The sequence below is a fragment of the Camelina sativa genome, chromosome 11, assembly GCF_030686135.1.
Source record: "Camelina sativa cultivar CO46 ecotype springtype chromosome 11, ASM3068613v1".
Taxonomy (NCBI): domain Eukaryota; kingdom Viridiplantae; phylum Streptophyta; class Magnoliopsida; order Brassicales; family Brassicaceae; genus Camelina; species Camelina sativa.
Genome location: NC_141890.1, coordinates 50134172 through 50154843, shown reverse-complemented (window position 1 = coordinate 50154843; position 20672 = coordinate 50134172). Strand labels below are relative to the sequence as shown.

The 20672-nt window shown below is 33.2% G+C and overlaps 4 protein-coding genes across 7 annotated transcripts; all 4 read right to left on the bottom strand.

The window, feature by feature from the left end:
- Positions 1-2152: 2152 nt before the first annotated feature.
- Positions 2153-3451, bottom strand: MYB53 (myb domain protein 53). Its single transcript, XM_087475079.1, has 3 exons — positions 3315-3451; positions 3099-3228; positions 2153-3009 (listed from the first exon to the last, which is right to left on the bottom strand). Exons 1-3 carry the CDS (start codon positions 3445-3447, stop codon positions 2337-2339), a joined length of 936 nt encoding a protein of 311 aa, XP_087331205.1. The 5' UTR covers positions 3448-3451; the 3' UTR covers positions 2153-2336.
- Positions 3452-4805: 1354 nt separating this feature from the next.
- LOC104774270 (uncharacterized) lies at positions 4806-7681 on the bottom strand (the record flags this gene model as incomplete). The annotated part of the gene is given in 9 exon segments (XM_087473075.1): positions 4806-4889; positions 4891-4903; positions 5333-5388; positions 5451-5503; positions 6323-6354; positions 6481-6582; positions 6829-6872; positions 6874-6943; positions 7629-7681. Coding segments are annotated over 9 exon segments (507 nt in total), but the record flags the coding sequence as incomplete, so codon positions are not given.
- Positions 7682-9477: 1796 nt separating this feature from the next.
- On the bottom strand, positions 9478-10995 carry LOC104727173 (large ribosomal subunit protein uL29c). The gene is made up of 2 exons (XM_010446202.3): positions 10506-10995; positions 9478-9841 (listed from the first exon to the last, which is right to left on the bottom strand). The coding sequence occupies exons 1-2, from the start codon at positions 10845-10847 to the stop codon at positions 9659-9661; spliced, it is 525 nt and encodes a 174-aa protein (XP_010444504.1). The 5' UTR covers positions 10848-10995; the 3' UTR covers positions 9478-9658.
- A 130-nt stretch (positions 10996-11125) lies between these two features.
- Positions 11126-14639, bottom strand: LOC104727172 (transcription factor TGA1). 4 transcript variants are annotated; one of them, XM_010446199.2, is made up of 8 exons: positions 14223-14639; positions 12956-13140; positions 12768-12848; positions 12630-12689; positions 12399-12540; positions 12040-12311; positions 11704-11931; positions 11126-11598 (listed from the first exon to the last, which is right to left on the bottom strand). In XM_010446199.2, the coding sequence occupies exons 2-8, from the start codon at positions 13127-13129 to the stop codon at positions 11446-11448; spliced, it is 1110 nt and encodes a 369-aa protein (XP_010444501.1). In that variant the 5' UTR covers positions 13130-13140; positions 14223-14639; the 3' UTR covers positions 11126-11445. The 4 variants fall into 4 exon arrangements, with proteins under 4 accessions (XP_010444501.1, XP_010444503.1, XP_010444502.1 ...); XM_010446201.3 differs by lacking the exon at positions 14223-14639 and adding an exon at positions 13372-14195; XM_010446200.3 differs by lacking the exon at positions 14223-14639 and adding an exon at positions 13514-13765.
- Between the last annotated feature and the right edge of the window lie 6033 nt (positions 14640-20672).

Below are 20672 nucleotides of genomic sequence, written 5' to 3'. Positions count from 1 at the left end.
ATCGGAACAAATCGGATAGAATTTGTTATATGTGTCTTGTTTCTATTGTTGCGGTAACGTTTTTTATATGTGTGAAGTGTGCATATTACACGTTTTTTTATATGTGTGAAGTGTGCATATTATACGTAAAAACTATATATTACATTACATATTTTGTGTAATTATATACAATCACGAATAATATTTTCTTTCATTTACATACAGTTACTTATATAGCTGTCAAGCGTATGCAACTCTATTAAGGAAACCAAAACTATTGGAACAAAACATATATAAGAACTAGAAATTTGCGTTAGCCAAGGAATCGAGTAAAGGGATAAGTATCAATACGTATTATGTAGGCGTGATTCAGGGTGCATACTAGCTGAAAGTTTTGGATTTTATATGAGTCCAAATCGTCACAATATATATATAGTAATTTAAAACATTTGAGGAAGTTTTTCTAAGTTATGTTTTTAAGGAAGTTAATTAATTTGAGATTTGAAATCTAGAGGGCCTAAGAAGAAGAAGTAGGGTTTAGTAAGAAAGTAACGTTAGATTAACTCTCTGACATGTTTCTGTATCGCTAATATATACTCTTGAGTAATTGACATTTGTACAAAGTGAACTGCCATCAAAGGCAGATTCAATTGGGTTTTAGTTATGTGGCCAATACAGACAAGTGTGTATATATATATAAAAAAAAAAAGGAAAAATAGAGGAGATTGTGTTTCGATGATTGATATATTAAACGTCTCCATCTGTGAAGAAACACGAGAGAACGGAGAAGACAAAATGGGAAACATGTGAGAGCCCCTTGAGGAATGGATCTCTCGTGAGACTAAACCGATCATCCACAAAATGTACAACTTATACCGATTTTGTTTGTTAATCTTTAATAATCTTGAGGCATGCAATGCAACAACAACAAAAAAAAATTTACAAAATCTAGATGCATGCTAGCTAAAATAATGAAATAAAACTACTATATAAATAAACCAGCGAATTTATCATTTTAACAACTGAGATTTACTGCTGAAAATCCAACAATACAATAACTATGTAAATTTATTACGGCGTTCAAAAATATTAGGTTATATATTTATGTGTGATAAGTTAAAAGTGAGAAAGAGACATGACAAGAAAATTACTTAAGTTAAAAGACGAAGTTTTTCCATCAAAGATTGGTCAAATGCAATATCGTTATCAAAAACGTCGTAGAAGCATATCACCTGATTTACGTGCTGTTCCCATTTATTCCAGCCGTAATTTGCCAGTTTTTATTTCACAAAAGAAAAAAAGGAAAAAAAAAAAAAAACTTTACTACATTTATATGAGCTCGGTCGAGACTATATAATAATTTACGCGGATCGTGAAACAGAACAGAAAGAAGAAGAATTTAATCATGGAAACATGTGAGGACTGCTTAACTCATAGAGGCCCATTAGTATTAGTTTGGGCCTTACATTTTAGAAATAGCCCAAAGCTCACGTAAGCATCCAAGTAAGTTAGTCAGTTGATAGACCATCTGGTCTCTGGTGGCTATTCTAGTCAACGTGTCATAGATAGACCATATATATACATCATCTAAAGTTGTCAAATTTTATAACGAAAACATACACTTTTGTTAAAAATTAGGCTATAATTTGGTTCTAACCGGACCTATTCTTCTCGTTTGCGACTTTACGTTGATACTCTGCGAAATTTTTTTTTATAATTTTTTTTTGTTTCAACATGTGAAAATGCGTAAGTTTTAATATATGATATTGCGTATGTTTCCACTTTAATATTGAGGTAAACACATTTTTAAAAAGGTAATAAGACACTGGAATGTTTTTACCATTCTCGTCGACTATTCATAACAGTTTAACAACATACAAATAACATTAAAGATGATTACACAAAGAATAATCATTGGCATTGCTTGCTTCAAGTGCATGAACAAAAGAAGAAATCTCTGATCTTCAACGACCATACTCGATACTCACTGCATGTAGTTTCTGGATTATGTGGGTTTTTAGTTTATACCAGCATTTTGTGAAAACCACTAATTCCAAATAATGAAAATAATTTGTTAGCAAACATGTGCCAAAACTTGCAAGTTGCAAAGTTTTTTACCCTTTTTTGTTAAAAGCTCGCAACATTTATGTTTTTACACTAAAAAGATAATGAGTGAGAGACGATAAATACTCAAACATATATAACACAAACAACATGTACATTCTAAGACACTATATCACACATTTTACATTATATGAATTGACGTAGAGATAGATACTGAACCAACATGCACAACAGTACCAAAACAAATCGAGTCAAGGTTCTTTTGAAACATATACAGTACATGCATACCTTACTTAAGATTGATACGGAATGTCTGGAAACATGGAGTCATCAAATAGATGCTGATCAGGCCATTCTACAACATCTGTAATTGCTATTTCTTGGTCATGGCTTGAGGAGGCCTGGTTGCCACCGAAACCATCTACACTCTGAGCACAAGGATCATGAGAAGGCAACATAGTTTGGTTCAAGCTCGGTGGTTCATGGAACCATATTGGAGAACTTTTTTGACTGAAGTGATTATTGTCTATGTTTTTGAGGGATGGGAGGTTGTTGTTGAAGTCTTGAAGATGAGAAGTGAGGAAACCAAGGTCGAGATTGCTGGTATTGGAGTTTTCTTTGATGAGGAGATTGAGAATGTTTAGGTCATTAGGGTTAATGCTGCTACTAGTCATAGGAGGAGGAGGTTGAAGAAGGTATTGGAACAGCTGGAGCCTAGCCATCTCAGCTTGGAGATTCAGTAAAGCTTGTTCTTCAATTGGAACCTGTTGCTGCAGATCAACAAGTCCTCTCAGGTTAGACAGAGACATGAGCTGAGATAAGCTTGAGAAGATATCATCAGTTCTTGGCCGATGGGTCATGGGGTCAAAACCCATCTGGATCAGTTTTTTCTTCAGATGAGTGTTCCAGAAATTCTTGATCTCATTGTCTGTTCTTCCAGGTAAATGGCTTGCAATCATTGACCACCTTATATAATCATTACCGGCAACACTTTAAATGAGTCTCACGAAGCAAGAATAATCCCATATAATATCAAGAATCAGAAGGGTTTTTACTTGTTGCCAAGAACCGCATGAAGGTTCAGGATGGTCTCTTCTTCTTCCGCAGAGAATTTTCCTCGTTTGATGTCTGGTCTCAAATAGTTTGTCCATCGTAGCCTACAACTCTTCCCACACCTGTTAAGACCTGCATAGATAGAAACAGTTATTCACAATAGACTCATATATATCAAAACACAAAACCAGGTTTCATTAAAGCGTTAAAGATAGTACCAGCGAGCTTGGGAAGGGCACTCCAGCTGCTATGGCCATGTTTGTGAATATAATTGATGAGTTTATCATCTTCTTCAGGTAACCATGGACCTTTCTTCAGACCAGTTTCATCTGAGCTAGGAGATCTTCCCATGTTTGATCAACTTCTGTATCTAACAACGGTCTCTCTTCTTGTTTTTTACCTTCTCTTTACTAATACTTCTTCAAAGATTTGGTCGCTTGTCTCCTTTCTTCGCAACCACTAACTGCTTCTTATTTCTATATTTATATCAAAACGACCTTCCCTCTCTCTTTAATGTCCATTCACCACGTGCTTCTTTCCTATTCGCATAACAAAACAACGCATGTCACTTTCACCCTGCAAATTCCATTTTCTATGCTTTTCTTTTCTTTATTCACACATATACGTATGGCATAACCACTTGCAGTCCTAACTCAAAAGCAACACGACCAACCTTCTTCTCGGACATAATTCAAGATACTCATCGAGATCCTGTGACTTCAGGTTAATATCATTAGAGACCTGCAAACATAATAACATGATCAGCCACATTGCCTGCTGAGAAAAGATTCCAAAGTTTCTACAGAAAGGTTTAGGTGGGGGAGAACAGGGGGCAGTATAGAAATTTGACGAGAAAGCAAACATAATCAAATCACTTTTTTAACCATTCGCTGACAAAACAAACAGATAAATGATTTTTTAATCAAGCAAACAACATATGTCACCACAAGGCTGGCCAAAAGAGACATTTCCTTGTGTCATCCATTTCATAACTCATTTATGTATTTGGTATTCTCTAATATATAACAAATTTTATATTTGTATATCCTTTGTATCAACCCATGAGCCCTAATTTTTGTCTCTGGAAATGAGATAGGTGAAGCATTGGAAAACTCTGAAGCTGAAGTCCAAGAGTCTTAAGATACTTACTGGAAAACAAATTAAAGAAAGCAAAATTGGTCAAATAAGGAAACTATAAGTACTCCTAAAGTCTTGTTCAAGACATTTCTTTTGATCTTGAGCAAGTCCTGATATAGCTAAATTAGGTAATACTTACAGAGCTTTCCTACTCAAAAATGCTTTTCTGGTGAGAAAAAGTATACTAAACAAAGAAACCTGCAACAGATACTCAGAGAGCATATCAGGATACATACATGAGAGCTTATCTAGTTTAGTTTTGTATCCATTTTTTGATCAAATATTAGCTATACATAAAATCCTATCATGCTACAGATCAATTCACTAGCACATAATTTTGCATTTCACTGAAACCAAAATTACGGAAAATGCATATACAGTAACAGGGGACAGACAAATATATAAACGACAAAGTAACAATGTAAAGTATTGGTATTTTGAGAAGAGAAGTTACTGTTGATAATGGTGACAGGCTTGATGTTGACACATTTTGTTTTGTTGAAAATTGGAAGGAGCTTGTTAGGGGAGAGGTTGGTGCAGAAAATGATCTAAATATCCACCATCTTTGAAACCTACAAGACTTTCTCCCCACTGCCTCTGTATTGGACCAAATGGCATTTCTTGTCTTGTTCTTCTCTGTCTTTTCCATAAAGTAACATCATAGGGTTTCCTGTAATTTTCCCAAATGAAAAACAATTGGCCCTCAAGAAACAAATTCTTAGATAATAACTTCATGACTAGAGCGTTTTGATCAACTGTCAATTTCCATGTATATAACAGATGCTATTTTCGCGTTGTTGACTATGAAAATATTCTAGGAAAAAGAAAGACTTGAGTTGCTTGTTCATCTAGGGTTTCTAAGAGTGGACCACAATCTCACTAGAGGCAGCAGGTACAGTATCTATATTAAAGAAATAAGTAAGGCATACTAAAATAATAGATTTGAGATACGCTATGTCACTTAAACCGTTCTTTTCCTCTAATATAAAAGAAATAGTTGTAAATGTCAGCTAAACAAAATGAATTGCTTCTTCTCCTAAGTTCCTAACCAACACATCTAAACCCTGACTTTCAAAGCCAAGTTTGAAAAAACTTTCACCTCTTCCCTATTCTCTGAGAATGTGAAAGAGTAAGCATCGAGCTCAAGACATAATTAGCCAGATACACATACAGTCATACACAGTGTATATCCAAAGTATTTTTCTACCCAATTGCTACTTGAAACCCAGGAGGTCACTATCCAACTTTGTGGAGGACAGTGATATATATTAAACTGTTGGTACTTACACAATTAAGAGAATTCCAAAACGCTTGTTTCAAGAATTTCATCAGCATCTGTAAGGATCCTGCAAGAGAGATTGCAACGAGTGATTAAAAACAAAATGAGTCACATGCACACACGTATAATCTAATTTCAAGTACAAAATTTTCAACTGCTTAAGATTTTTCCTACTGTTCACATGGAAGCAGACTTTGTTTGGTAATTCCGACATACAATAATCTAATAATGGTTGAGAATTTCAACATTCTGTTTTGTTAGCTATTGATCTAGAGATTGAAATTCTTTGTTTATACATAAAATAATCTGATTATTAAATCAATAAAGACAGACAAGAACTCAACGCTCAAAATCTTCTAGCGTTTAAACTTTCCTCAAACGTTACATTTGCTAGAAATACACCATCACAAGAAACCTGAATGACATGGGACAGAGATAACAGGAAGAATAACAATGTAATACAATTTTATAAAATAAAGTCATTCTCTAGTATTATATCAACCAAATTGTGTGGGCCTTAAGTGTTGTTTTCTTAGGCATCAACCACTACATGTAGTTTTAGGTGGCTAAAGTTGTCTCATTGATGACACCAATTTACAGCTACAAGACAGTGAAAGATAGAGAAGTAGACAATGGCATTGCTATCTTAATCAGAGCTCCATATAGAATCAATTTAGATGCATCAGTAGTATCTACCATTACATAAAATAACTAGGATGCCTATGATGCAAAATTCGGATGAACTAAATGCATCATAAATAGTATCTTCAATAAATCAAGAAAAGATGAGTATAATCACTAACGTTACCAGAGTTGCTCGAGGACCAGAGGGAGATCCTGTACTGGATCAGGCTTTAAAAGGTGCATTTGATCAAATATGTTCTGCAATCAGTATATGAGGAGACTGATGTTATCCCTGCAACAAGTCCTAAGACAGACAATATAGAACAAACTTTAGAAGAAGCAACACTAAACATTATACATTGTATCTATCAACCCAGTGTTAACGATTAATGGCTCTACGCATGGTCACAAGTAAAATTAGCCGACTGGACTGTGTCACATAGCACCTATTAATATCTTATGAGATTGATCTATTCCACATGCAGGTAAAAACAACTCTATTCACAAGATTAAACATTTCTAGGCTAAGAGGCGTAGATATGGCCACTGAGATATAAACTTTCTTAATTCAGCAGTCGAAACATTTGAAGATAATAATCCTCTCATGGCATGAAATCAAACAATTTGTATTGACCTCACTCCTATTGTAGATAAGAACGATGCTACAGAAAAGAATGAGTTGAAGGTCGTACCTTTGCATTATCAAAATAAGATTTCTTAGAACCAATCCATCAAAACCGAACAAGGATTTCTCTATAGAAGATCCAAGAAGCTGAAAAGGCACAAAAGAACCAACCAAAAATCTCTATATTCAATCCAAATTAGAATGATACAAGTGGTGCCTTAATTAACTCATAGTACTTTGAAATAAGAAAATGAACACTAAGAAAAATAGGCTTATTAACCTTCTTACCGGAGACTTTCAGGGATTTGGACAGTCCACCTTCAAGTTCGACACAATGGTCTAAGGCAAGCGAACCGAATTTGTATATTGATAGCACTAATTAGTCAAAATGCTCATAGAGAACAACTATTTCTATGTTTCTTTAGCTCAACATAGTCGTATATATGTCTGTGGATATCTAAAAAAAGAGACAAAGTTAGTACAAGCTAGAAAGGAAAGAGAGAAAAAGACCATTTACATTGACAGGTTAACTTACAACAAGTCTAAGAGATCCAGCTTTCACATTAATCAAGAGGAGAATATTAAAAAAAGCACAGCTGAAAAAACATAGAAAATTTTCCTAGCTTTAGACCGCCAATCAATAAACTGTATATTGCTCAAACCCAGTCAAAATGTTATGAAAGGAAGGCAAGCTTGAAACCATGTTAGAACTGCTTTACCATATATATTGAAGCAATCACAGTTGCTTTATGAAGAGAATCAAAACTAGCACAGAAATTAGTAATAGTGAAGGAACAGAATCTATTTCGGCAAAAGCATCGACAAACCTCTGAAATTAAGAGAAACGATCTTGTTCATCATTTTCTTTCACAGGCATCACGAAGAAGACAATAAGAAAATCCAAAAGACCCTGCAGAAGTAAAATTTTATGCTTTTAAGGAATTAGTAGTTGAAGTTAAACAGGCTAAAGGGTTTGGACTTTTCAGAAAGCATGACATCAAGACAAACACAGAGGAAGCTTTTTGCATGAAAAGCAAGTCACATGTTGTGATCCAGAAGTACCAAGATCTTTGCATGAAAACTATACGTAAGACGCTAACATAATAAAATAATGGGTGTCAAAAGCATTATAGAAAGCTGTGCAAAAGCACATGGCTGGAGTTGGTAATAATACAGGTCTTCATAAAAACAGTTCCAATAAAAAAATACAAAGCAATTCATAATGAAAACCTCATAAATCATCTTTAGATATGTATTTTTTTGTCTTAATCTCTTGTACTTAACATTAAAAACACTGCCTATTTGACAAAGCTTTCTACATTGGACCCTATTGTATTGTTTCTCAGAAAAAAATAAGCTGAAAATTTGACGACTTGATGGTTTGAAATGCAGGATAAAAATCAATTTTAAGTGTAAACTGATGAGTGTGAACAGGAAAATGCAGCTGTCAAAGATAAACCGGAGATATCAATCATAAACTTTGCATTAAAAAAATCAACAGTGTTGACCATTTGGTCTATATATAATATAATTGTGGGCAGATAGAAATGTTTTTCTCTTTTGACTTAACTCATGGATGTAAGATATTAGGTGTGTAATCATCGTGGTCTCCAGATGTACTGCTATTTCAACAATTATGTCATCCCATGAAAATGGTAGTGACAAATCAGTAGAACATGTGAGAACCAACCACGGCTAGTTAACAAGAGCAACTCATATCAAAGACATCTTTAACTAAACAACCTAGCAACTTAGATACAAGTTTCTTGGATACCTAAAAACGACAAGATCATACCTGTAAGAAGAACTCATACCGCCCTCGTCCACTCGATGGATAACTAATACATATGAAGTCCAAAAAGTTAAGAAGGTAACGGATCAACTATCAGAGATACGGTAGAACAGCTCCACCCCGGGCAGTCATCCCCACAAAGAAGTAACCCCAAATTTCAACTTTCCGAGATTAAGTGAATAACATGAATCGAATCTGCAATCCGCATTCAAACAAGAAGTAAATTGGATCAGAACATTATTACCTCTAGTATTAAATCAGTAGTGTTCATACTTCTTAAAGCTTAAAAGAAGATGACTTCAATATATATACTAACTAATAAGACGATGCAGGAAAAGGACAGTAACAGTAAACAAAAAAACAAACCCATGGACTAATGCAAAACTAAGAAGTCTCTAGGAGACTATACATATACATATACATATTTCACCGAACCAAGATGAGATTTTTCTAATACTTTTCGATTTGCATAAACGAAAGTACTAATCCGCGGATTTGAAATTACACAGTGAATCGCTGAGTTTCGTTCAATCGTGAAATCTAGGGTTCGATGCCCCCCATCGGAAACATAATCGCACTATTAAGTTTGAAACTGTAAAGACAGGTCACTTTACCTCCTCCTCGTCTCACCTCATCCCGCCGGAATTTATCACACGACTACCTCATCTGCCCGCATAAACTTGTTCGCATTCTAAGCCACCCTCTTGATTCCTAATTTTCCCGCCAATTTCTTTGGATGTTTCCTCCTTTTTTTTTTTTTTTTTTTGGGTTGTTGTTGAGACTGGATTTATATATATGAGGCAAAAGAAAAATAAACACGATTGTTTTGGTACTAAAAAAATGTATTTTTATTTTTATTTTGTTCAACATAGTGATTCCAAAAGGATTTAACTTTCTCTTGATGAAACATTTGATCGCAAAAGATAATTAAACTTACTGAAAATTCATGTAAACTACTTCATTCATGTTTACAATAAACAAAAAAGAGGAAGAACAAAAACAAGATGGTTCAGCAACAATAGCAACAGGGGAGTAAACAAACAATCTCGAGGTTTAAAATACAATAGAGAGAGAGACAGAGAGACAATAGATGGTGGTGTGGTTATCAAGCAGATTTGGCAGCTTCAGCTGCTTCTTCTGCAGCTTCTTCCTCTTGAAGCTTCTTCAGAGAAGGAGGTGGTCTTGGTACAATGCTTTTCTTCCACTGCCGGTCAAGTTTCCTCGACAACCTTTTCTTTATCCCTTCTTTGATCTCCCTCTCTCTTTTTACCGTCAACATCCGCGCTACCTGAATATTGTTACACACAACCAAAAGTAACATATCTTTTAGTACCACCACCAAAAAAAGAGACAGAGGTAAAGCCACTTAAAATTGGTGCATTAGACTGAACAAAAACATAGCTCAAAGCTCCAGGATTCATTTGTCTCATTGAAATCCCGGCAATGGGTAAGCTAAACCAAGTAAAGTCCATTAACAAGACACTGCAACAAGCTCAAGATTCATGTCTAAGAACATAGGAGAAACTCTATACTATACAAGACTCCCTATAAGAACGTGAAATCTCGGCTCTAATCTATAATAAACACAGAGATAGGAGTGAATGCTAAATCTCTGATTCCATTCCATCTCCTACCAAAAATACAGTATTACATATCACAAAGAAATATTTGTCCTGCAACTTCGTAATGTTACCATTGTTATAGTTTAGAATTCACTAAAATCTGCAGAACACACACAAATTCACAGTTTCCATAGTAATTATTCGAATGTTCCATCACCAAACCACAAATCCCAAACGTACTGAATCTTTCAAAGACTCTGCAAAATCGATTCCACATACACAATCGAGCAGATTCAATGTGAATTTTCAAGCAATTTCGACTCTCATTTTTCATAAAAAGAGTAAAATTTAACAAACGAAACGAACCAAAAGAATAAGAAAAAAGCTTACTTGTTTCTTCATTCGACGAAAGTCACTAGATTTGAACTCGTTCCTCGCCGATTTCTGAAGACGGAGCATAAAAAGCTCTCCTTTAAGGTCAACAACCTCCTCTTGTAACTGCTCCGTAGTCTTCGATCTTATCTCTTTCAATTCCGCCTCTCTTTTCGACATCATCACCACCGCCGGTTTACGAGACGACGAAACCACCGCCGCCGCCGCCGCGGGCACGCGAGCAGAAACCTGCTGCTGGATTCTTACACCATGGAACGAGGACGAAGTTGAAGTCGACGAAGCAGTTCCTCTACGGAAAATCGCCGCCGTCCCCGGCGTTGCAATTGAGAGACTAAGCATTTGTGGCTATGGCGGAAGAAGTTAGAGGATGAGTTCACTCACTCTCCAGCGACTTTGAGGATAATGAAGAGAAGAAGAAACTCTTTGAGATAAGGCTTTTCTTATATCTTTCTATTTACCCCTCTATTTACCTTTAATTACAAAACTTTCCAAATAGTATCTCAAATTACAATTTGGAGCCAAACAAAACATAACCATTACGATAAATCCCTAGAGTTTCTAAATTGCAAATAGCTCAAACACACACACTTATGTAATTCACTAAATTATAGGGGGGATTTGGAAACAAATTTTTGATAATCTGAAATGTTTACAATCAAACAAACATTCTCTCTCTTTTAAAAATAAAAGCTACAAAGTACAAATTTTTGCACCCCATCTTTTCCTGATATTTACAACTTATATCAATACATTGTTTTTTTTTTCAAATGTTCTGATTCGGCCGCAGAGTAAAAATAATTATCAGCAGCAACCCCCTAATTTATTCAGAGAGTAATCAATCCTCTGTTTTGTGTGTTTTCAGATGCACTCACTCATCTTGATTCTTGAGGTCTTTCTTTCATTTTCTTGATTCTCTTGGTTCAAAAAAAACTCATATCTACGTTGGTTCACGATGTCGAGTTGCCCAACTTGAGCTCAAGGCTCTAAGCCGTTGAAAATACTCACCAAGAGCTAATAACCCTCGAGCCGCTTGTCGTGTGGTCAAGATCCGATACATTTGTTGCAATGTCTCGTGTCTCAAGTGATCAGCCTAAACAAAAACAAAGCAAATTTAAGAAACGAATACATACTAGTCATGTCTTAAAATGTGTTTGTTAGGTTAATAATAATAAATAAAGAGATTAGATCATTTTACCTGATTTACAAAACTGACCAAAGCTTCTAATCTATCTATAGCAGAATTCACTTGAGGAATGTAACTTCCTCCACCGAGTTGTCCCCCTGCAACGCAATCAGCAAGCGTGTGTTGCAGCTTCTCCATACCTTGACTCAACGCGTCTTCAGCTTGCTGACAAGATTGTCTTAGATTGCATACATCTAGTATTTGTTGATCCGTCAAGATATCAAAATGTGGCAAAAGAACCTACACATACACAAAAAAAAAAAAAAAACACATCTAAACATTGTAATCCTGTTGTTTCCTTGGATACAATAACACAACACTACGTGAGTGAGATTGTTCTTTGTTTACCTTGAGAAGATCCGACGGTCGAAACCCGCCAATCCACAAGAAGAACCGTTCCGCTGAAGTTTTCCACATCCCTGACATGACGAAGAAGACATCCGCTTTTGCAGCGGTCGATTTCATTTTGAAAAGCTCGAAGTAATGTTTCATGGCGGTTTCAACTAGCAAACAAAGCTCCACATCGTTTATGTGTCCATGTAAAACCGTTCTTAGTTCACATATCTGTCTGTTCTGTTCTTCAACCCAATGTCCATACTCCATTTCAAATGCAGCAATCCCTGCAACAAATCATATATAAGTTTCACCAATCAAAATCTTGATTCTTGAAAAAGAAAAAAGAAAACTCATTGTTCTTGATACGAAACCTGGATTCATGGTTTCCGAAAACCCGAGAGAATTAGTCTCTATTCCGTTCCCCACGTAGAATCCTTGTTGTCTAGCACGGTCGAGTTCTTGCTCTAATTGAATTAGCTTCAACCGGCTTGTTTCAAGCTGCTGAACATAAGCCTACAACAAAAAATATATATTCAAATCTCTCTCAGTTGAATAAAACAAACAGAAACAAATGACTAAAAGGGAAGATAGCAATGTCATACCTTCTTGCGCAAGCGACTTTTCCTAGCAGCCTCGCGGTTTTGTGCAAGCCGTCTTTGTATCTGTAACGATATAACGATTCAGTCTAATACAATCCGAAGAAAAATTGTGATTAAGAGAAGCATTTGTGAATAGTTAACCTTATCCGGATTTCTAGACGTGGAAGCTTCTTGATCGAACATGTGAGGAGTTCCTGCTGTTCCATGGGATGTCTCCTCTGACTAGAAAAGAATGATTTCAAGAAACGAAAGATTTTTTAGAATTCTGAATAACAAACCAAGAAAAGTTATCATCAAGAGATTGAAAGAACAAAAAAAAAAAAAAGTACCAAATTGTTGTCTAGTTTCTGATTATTGGCCGGTATTATAATGTGGCTTGGTGTGTTCATATTCCCATTGCCAATATTGCTCTTGAAACTCTCCCCCCACATACCGAATTGATGGACAGGTTCGTATATACCAACTCTTCTCGGTGGCACAAAATGTGTCGATGTCGAATTCATGTTTTCCTCAACTGGAGATTAAGAAAATATTTAAGTTTTTAAAACAATGTGTGAAAGCATCCAAACCAAGAAAACAAAGAATTCCAAAGAACAATATCAAAAAGGATAAGCATATTAGGTTTCAATCAAAAGTTAGATCACACACAAAGTCAAACAAGCGTAGCAAGTAAAGCAAATAGTAGAACTTGTAATGTTTTCTTCGTCAGATTATTCGAAGAAAACATGAGGAATAACAAAATCACCTTCAAAGACTTTTATACAAAGAAAGAGAAATCTGAGAAGGCATGAAGAGATCCCTAAGACCTAGGAGAACTCCAAAAAGATCACAAGTGAAACATATGTTGTAATGACAGGTAACAGAACATAAAAGGATTTAACTTTTACATCATCAAAACTAACTCTTCATCATCCATATCGCCCGAATAGTGTTTGGAGGGTGTCAAATAGATAATATAGATAAAACTTTTGCTAAGCAGAAAAAGAAAGAAAGAAAAAGTTCAGAAGTCAAGTTTCCACTTATTGGAATGTCACTTTATATAACAGCACTATGTGTGGACCAACTAAACATAGTTTAACAGTTAAACGACTCCCCAAAAAAACAGGAAAATTCCATTCATTGCTTTATTAAATTCTTGTACGCAACTAGTGACGAAAGGTGAAATCAAAATAGTAAGGGATAACATCAAGAAAAAAGAAGCAAAAACCAATCATGAAGTCAAACCACACACATATCTAGAACTCAAGATAGAAGAAAGATTGAAAATCTTCTTATGCAATACAAATTTTAGGGAAATATTCGAATCAGTTCCTTCCAGCTTCAATTTTAAGCAACCAAGAACATCGAGTTAATAATACACATCGATTAACTAAAAACAACCCAATAAGAGAAAACGTTTAGTCTTTTGAGTGATACTATACAAGATTAGAATACAACAGAGTAAAAAGTCAAAGTAAGAGATTTTGATTCATATAAACGACGCCAAGAAATCTGACTTCTCATTCTATATGTCTCTCGCTTTCAGAACTGCAAAGCCCAAAATCAAAAGCAAGAACCATGGATACGGATAAGAAGAGAGATCTGAAAGGGTCGAACCTTGTGATGTTATCTCGCGTCAAGACAGAAACTTTTTAAAAGAAAGGCAAACATTTGTCGCAAAAACCATGAAAGGAAGAAAAAGAAGAAAGAAGGTTTCAGCGACAAGATCGGACGTAAAGCCAAGAAGACTGGAGTAGGAACCCGACCGTAAACAGAAGAAGGGACTTTAAAAACTCTTCTTCCTTCTGTCTCGTAAGAAACTCAGGTCTCATCATCTTCAAGTAGAAGAAGAAGAAGAAGGATGAAGAATCACGACAACTTAAATGAGAAGACCTTTGACGCTCTTATTTTATATTAAACATATTTATATTTATATCTCTATTTCTTTCTCGGTGAGTTTTGTCCTCAAGCATAACCTAACTCAGGTCACAGCTACAGTTTAGTCAAAATTAAATTATTACATTTTTCTTTACTAATTTTCTCTTCCACTTTCAATTTTATAAAGATACATACCGAACTTATCTGTTTGTGAAAAGATAATACGGTTTCTCACATTAAAAGTTATGTTTGATGGTGCCAAATAACTTTTGTGAGAAAACTCTGACTAGCAGTGAATTAATATGTATGATACACTAACCAATCGAATCTTAATATTTTCTAAGATAATAATTGATTATTTAAGCTAAACTAGAGGGAAAATATATTGTTAATTACTCTTTTTTTTTCTTGATACAATTGTCATGTCTCCACTACCTCGCACGCTGATGTGCTGCGCACCAGGTAGATCCATTTTTTTTATTCTACAGTAAAACCTCTATAAATTAATAATGTTTGGACTAAAACATTTTATTAATTTATAATGATATTAATTTATCTATAAATTAATAATAATTATTTTATAGTGTAAATTAATAATTATTAATTTATAGATATATTTTTAATTGTTTATTTTTTTTAAAATTATGAATTGGAACAACTATAGCAAAATAAGACTAAACTTTCGGATGTTATAAATTTTATGGTTTAGGAATTGAACTTGTAATATTTAGAAAGCACTATTTACAATAAATTATAAATATTATAGACAAATTGACTTATACACATGAGATACATAAATTCAAATCTATGAATAATAATATCAATTCTCCTATTTTAATAATCTGTCAAATTATCAAATTGTAAATGATGCATATCTAAAAATTAAAACTTTAAATTTTAATTATTTGTATGACATGTTATAAAATATTTTAGAGATATTATTATAGGTTGAAAATACAACATTACAATTGTTCTATAGAATTGAGGTTTAGGAGAAACATACACTATTATATCAGTATATATATATATATAAATTTACATAATTATTAATTTATGATATTATTGGGACCATATTTTATAAGGAGATTTCGAAAAAATTATTATCTTATTATCTTATCGAATATTATTAATTTTTACACTGGCCCGACTTAGGACCAGTAAAATTTATTAATTTATAGTGTTTATTAATTTATAGAGTATTAATTTATAGAGGTTTTACTGTATTCTAAAATTCTCACTTTTTATATGTAATTTTTTTTCCTCTTCTTTGTTTTTTATTTCTTTCTGTATTGCTTATCTTGCGCATGACTGCTTCCCTCTAACCTGCGCATTCGTCGGCGATAACTTAAAATTCGTTTGACGGTAATGCAAAAATATACGCGCTCAATTCTAGTGCGTGTTAAACAAAAAAGAAGAGATGAGCGCGTGTTTGTCTACTCGTGGGCATCGCAAGTGGGAGTATAGAGGAACCCCCGGCCCAGAGAGTCTGCTTCGATTCTAATGACGTATTAACGGCTACCTCTAACAATACTAATTCATTAATCTACTTAATCCTGTAATCAAAACCTTTTTATCCCCAACAAGCTATTTATAAACTATTAAAAAAAAACTAATGTTTATCCAAGTATCGTAGCTGTCTCATTTAATATGTTCAGACTGTTTGGAAATTATTTGTAAGAAACAAAAACTCTATAACATTTGTTTATTAACAACTAGCTATATAATCTATTACATGCTGATATTAAATTAGTTAAGCAAGACCGACCCAAATGAAGTAATGAACAGTTCAAACAAGCAACGTTTATTTTAAATGTAAAATTCAAGATTGTGTATCGAATTAGTGGAATGTAGCTAGGTAGTTGTATTTCAATCAAACTAATATAATGCAAAAATACATCCATTTATTCTTCTTGTTAATACTAATAAAGACCATAACTGTAGGATACGAGCATATTTTTATAATAAACGATTATTAGCCTTTGGGAGTTTATACAGGCTAGATAAGTAGAGTTATTTAGGTGAAGGAATCACCTAATTCATATATATATATATATATATATATATTGCAGCCTTTAAGTGGTTTTATTAAAACAGATTGGCTCTTCAAGCTCCATAGGAGACATTGTGCATCTTTGATTATGATTTTTATCATTAATTAATAATAGATATGGTTGTGGACATAATGAAAACTTGTACATGTCTTCGTTGATTCCTACACATCGATTTAGGCCATAACCCCATCATTATTCATAAATTGGATTTAGCTTAGAATTATAACTAATCAAATGAGATGACGAACTGTTACATGCATCTACATTTTCTTTAGCTTTGTTTCACTTATTTTCTTGTAGATGCTTGCCGTCTCTATGTAAACGGAATAAATTTATCGAAATAATGTATATGGCATTAAGGATTCATTACGATCAATAATATGACGTAAGATGTTTCATGGACATGCATATACAATTATGCATAGAGAAAGAGAGAAGATAAGCTCCACATATTAGGAACAATAAAGATGATTTAAAAACAAATAAAGAGATGCATGATCTAATATTGGAATGTCTAGTAGGAGGAAACTAACTACAACAAGATAAGTTTAATAAGTAAATAACATTTTTAATAACCCGATTTTTATTTACTTTCTTTTTTTGTGGAACTGCGAGTGCAAATGATGTGTCTATAAAGTTACACAACTCAAGTGATGGTGGCTTTTTTAGACGTATGATCCATTGTGAATGATTGATATTGGTGAAATTCCATTTCACACTCTATCCACTTATTAAAATATATCAATATTAATTCGAATTGGATTTATGTAAAACCATATAGGCATTATAATCCCATAAAATAGAAAAAGAGACGTCACGCATAAACACTTAACTTTTGCCTATTTGTAGAATTATTCTCTAGTGCTATCCTATAAAGTGGTTTGCCACCACGAGTGGTTACCTCGTGTTTGGATTTTCACTCTTTTTTATTCATATTATTGGCATAAACGATGATTTCATATCATTGTAACAATATATATTTCATACGTGTACCAATAATTATATTATTCTAACTCAAAAAAATGCAAATTTAGAGTAACTTAACTAAACAATCGTGGAATGAAGCTAGCTTCTTCTTCTTTTTTTTTTTCAAAATACAAATAGCTCACGGTGTCATATAGACGTAATACATTTTTGTACTGATATTTAACAATTATACTTCCATAGATAGACTGCAGAGCTTTTCTTATTTTCTTTGTCAGAAGTGACTGTCGAGTTTATATCACAAATTTACGATTTTGTGGGTACATGTTGATAGAATTGGATCCATGCAATGGCACGTGCATGCGATGCGATTAAAGGAGATGCAAACTTTATTAATGGGATAATTAACGAAATATTATATGTGAAATCATACCAAATTTTCTTAAAGAAATGTCTAGGGACGTTATTAGAACTTAGAAGTAAAGCAACCTTTGGCCCCCATCATTAGACCATATCTGATTCATTAATTATATGATAGTATAATATTATGGATGATTATGATATGTGCTATCATATATATGCATAGATGTGATTGGTGATTGAGAAGACGTTTTAGATCATTGTTTGCGTCATACGACTATTTATCTTGTTTAGCCATTTTTATATTCTTAAAGTATTTTTTCTTAAACCTTATTAATCTATTACGTAAATATAAACATTGCGCTATTTCATTGCCTTGTATTGGCAAGCAAACACCAAATCGTCTTAACACATTTTTCTAGATCTGATTCTTTGTTAAAGAATTCGAATGCTTTAAGAATTATTCGAGAAGAGATTCTCGATAAAGAAAAGAAAGATTACCCAACAAATTAGAATACTAATTAGTATATTAAAAAGGGATTAACAATAAATTAAGTCAAGGGATCCATGCCCCTACGGGGCTCGGAAAAGACTTCATAGAGTAGAAGATGTAGATCCCACATATCCACTTAGGTGTAAAGGTGTCGTGCTTTAATAAGTTGGATTTAACAGTGAATATTTTTAGATAAATATGTATATGGGTTTTAAATAACATGAGCTACTGTACTTGTTGTCCAATAGAGAGATTCGACTCCTAATTGTCGACAAAACAAATATGAGACTCCTTAATCGCCTCAGCCTTTGACCTGTCCAAGAGGAAAGAAAAATCGACCACGTATTTTGGATCTTTTTTTAGAAATATCGTATTTTGAAACACATTTACTAGTATTCAGATAATAATAACTCATACATACACGATCATAATACTTTGTTTAAAAACAAAACAAAAAAAAAACATACACGATCATAATACAAAAGTATATGTTCGGATAATTCTGAAAGATCGTTTTCTCCTTTTTCTTTAGACGCTAAGTATTCAAGAAAATTGGAGAAAAAAAAATTGACTAGGAAAAGGTGGGTTGGAAAAGAGAAGAAATAAATTTATAGTACAGTTCTACTTTTCAGAATACTAATTTCAATTTTTTTTTTTTGTTTCTGTCAACTATTATATTTTCATACTAATAGTCAAAAACAACAAAGAGAAGTTTTGCAGGAACAAAAAAGAGAAAGAAGTGAAAGTACACTAAAGGAATTGGAAATCGAAACTATCACGTTTTAAGATTGCTTCGTTTTCTTCTCTACGTTTTGTTTGCTTATAAATTTATCTTTTATCTCTTTTTATTTTTCGTATTTACATTGGACTTTTTTTTTCTTTCGTATCATATATACGACACACTCAGAGCCGTGGCTATGTACAAAAAAATAAACACTCGCTTCCAGCCTTTTTTTTTAAAGAATTTTAAAGCCTTATTTTTTTATGTTTGTTAATTATATTATGGCTAAATAGAAAATTTTATTTATATTACAGAAGAAAAAAAGAGAATCACCATTGCTTAAAGTTTTCAATTTATATGTTTGCCATGTTTTCACTTTTTTTTCTTCTTCTTCAGTCAAAATAACAGAAAAAAACTAAATATTTTTCATGTTTGGTTTCTAAATCCAGTTTGTAAATCTCATGGTTTTAGTCTGTTTTGATACTTTTTGTTTTGAATTAAGGTCTTTTTTTTAGTATTGCTTCTGGTCCATGTAACTCTTGACACGGCTCTGGACACACTGTCGCATTACTACTATGGTATGATACGACACACTGTCGCACTCGCACTACTACTATGTTATGATACGACACACTGTCGCACTACTACTATGTTTAACCCCAAATTAGAAAATAATAACAGCACCAATACTTATTTACTTGGTTATTTCAGTACTAGGAAACAAAGTTATATTTCCGGAAATAACAATTCGAACAAAAAACTGATGTGTTGAAAACCATATCTTCGTATATTGATCATCTTCATCGATTTTTTTTTTTTGGGGGGCAAAGATCATATTCATCGATTAAATACTGTAATATTCCAGGAATTTCGAAATTTGAAATAATGATATCCGTATAAATCGCCAAAATAATGTTATTATGTTCATATTTACATATCCGTTTTCAAAGAAATTAAATATGTAATGCTCTTCCTTATTACAAACAGGCCCATAATATAAAACTCTAAACAATAAAATAAATTTAAGTATTATTGGGCTTAATCTTGATATTGGGCTTCAAGCAACCTAGGTTTGGCCTTTAAGTTTCATTAACTTCTAGAAGTATTTTGACTTTAATTAACTGCAGTTTATAGTTTTAAATCCCAATTCCAAAATTAATTAAGGATACTCATTCATAGTATATACTCCCTCTGTAATGCATTTTTATTATTAAAATCAAACAATTAATTAATGTTTTTACTTTTATAATAAATAATTAAATATATGCATGCATTTGAATGACAAGTGTGAGAAAAATATCAGTAAATGAGTATTAAAAAAATATAAAACAAAAATAATTAATAATAATACAATATTTTATTTTTTTTAATCTTGGTGCTAATCCTAAAAATCAACTATTATGATACAGAGGGAGTAATAATCAGATAATTGTAATAGATTATGTGGTCAACACTTCAAAAATATACTAAGAAACTTTTATTTGAAAACCCCTATAATAGTAAAAAGTGAACAGCTTCCAGATTCATATATACGTAGATGCCACGGACCTTGGAGACCACTCCACAAAGCTTCCACACAAATGCACTTATAAATGGAACCCTTATTACAAGTTGAATATCATATGTACTTCTGAACTGTA

Bases quoted from the DNA above. Each gene is read 5' to 3' on its own strand.
- MYB53 (XM_087475079.1), bottom strand. From the start codon at position 3,447: ATGGGAAGATCTCCTAGCTCAGATGAAACTGGTCTGAAGAAAGGTCCA. The intron at 3,229-3,314 runs GTACTATCTTTA...CTATCTATGCAG, and splicing joins TGCCCTTCCCAAGCTCGCTG to GTCTTAACAGGTGTGGGAAG. The intron at 3,010-3,098 runs GTAAAAACCCTT...TGATTATATAAG, and splicing joins CATGCGGTTCTTGGCAACAA to GTGGTCAATGATTGCAAGCC.
- LOC104727173 (XM_010446202.3), bottom strand. From the start codon at position 10,847: ATGCTTAGTCTCTCAATTGCAACGCCGGGGACGGCGGCGATTTTCCGT. The intron at 9,842-10,505 runs GTAAGCTTTTTT...AACAATATTCAG, and splicing joins TTCGTCGAATGAAGAAACAA to GTAGCGCGGATGTTGACGGT.
- LOC104727172 (XM_010446199.2), bottom strand. From the start codon at position 13,129: ATGAATTCGACATCGACACATTTTGTGCCACCGAGAAGAGTTGGTATA. The intron at 11,932-12,039 runs GTAAACAAAGAA...GTGTATGTGTAG, and splicing joins GACCGTCGGATCTTCTCAAG to GTTCTTTTGCCACATTTTGA. The intron at 11,599-11,703 runs GTAAAATGATCT...GTTTTTGTTTAG, and splicing joins TGGTCAGTTTTGTAAATCAG to GCTGATCACTTGAGACACGA.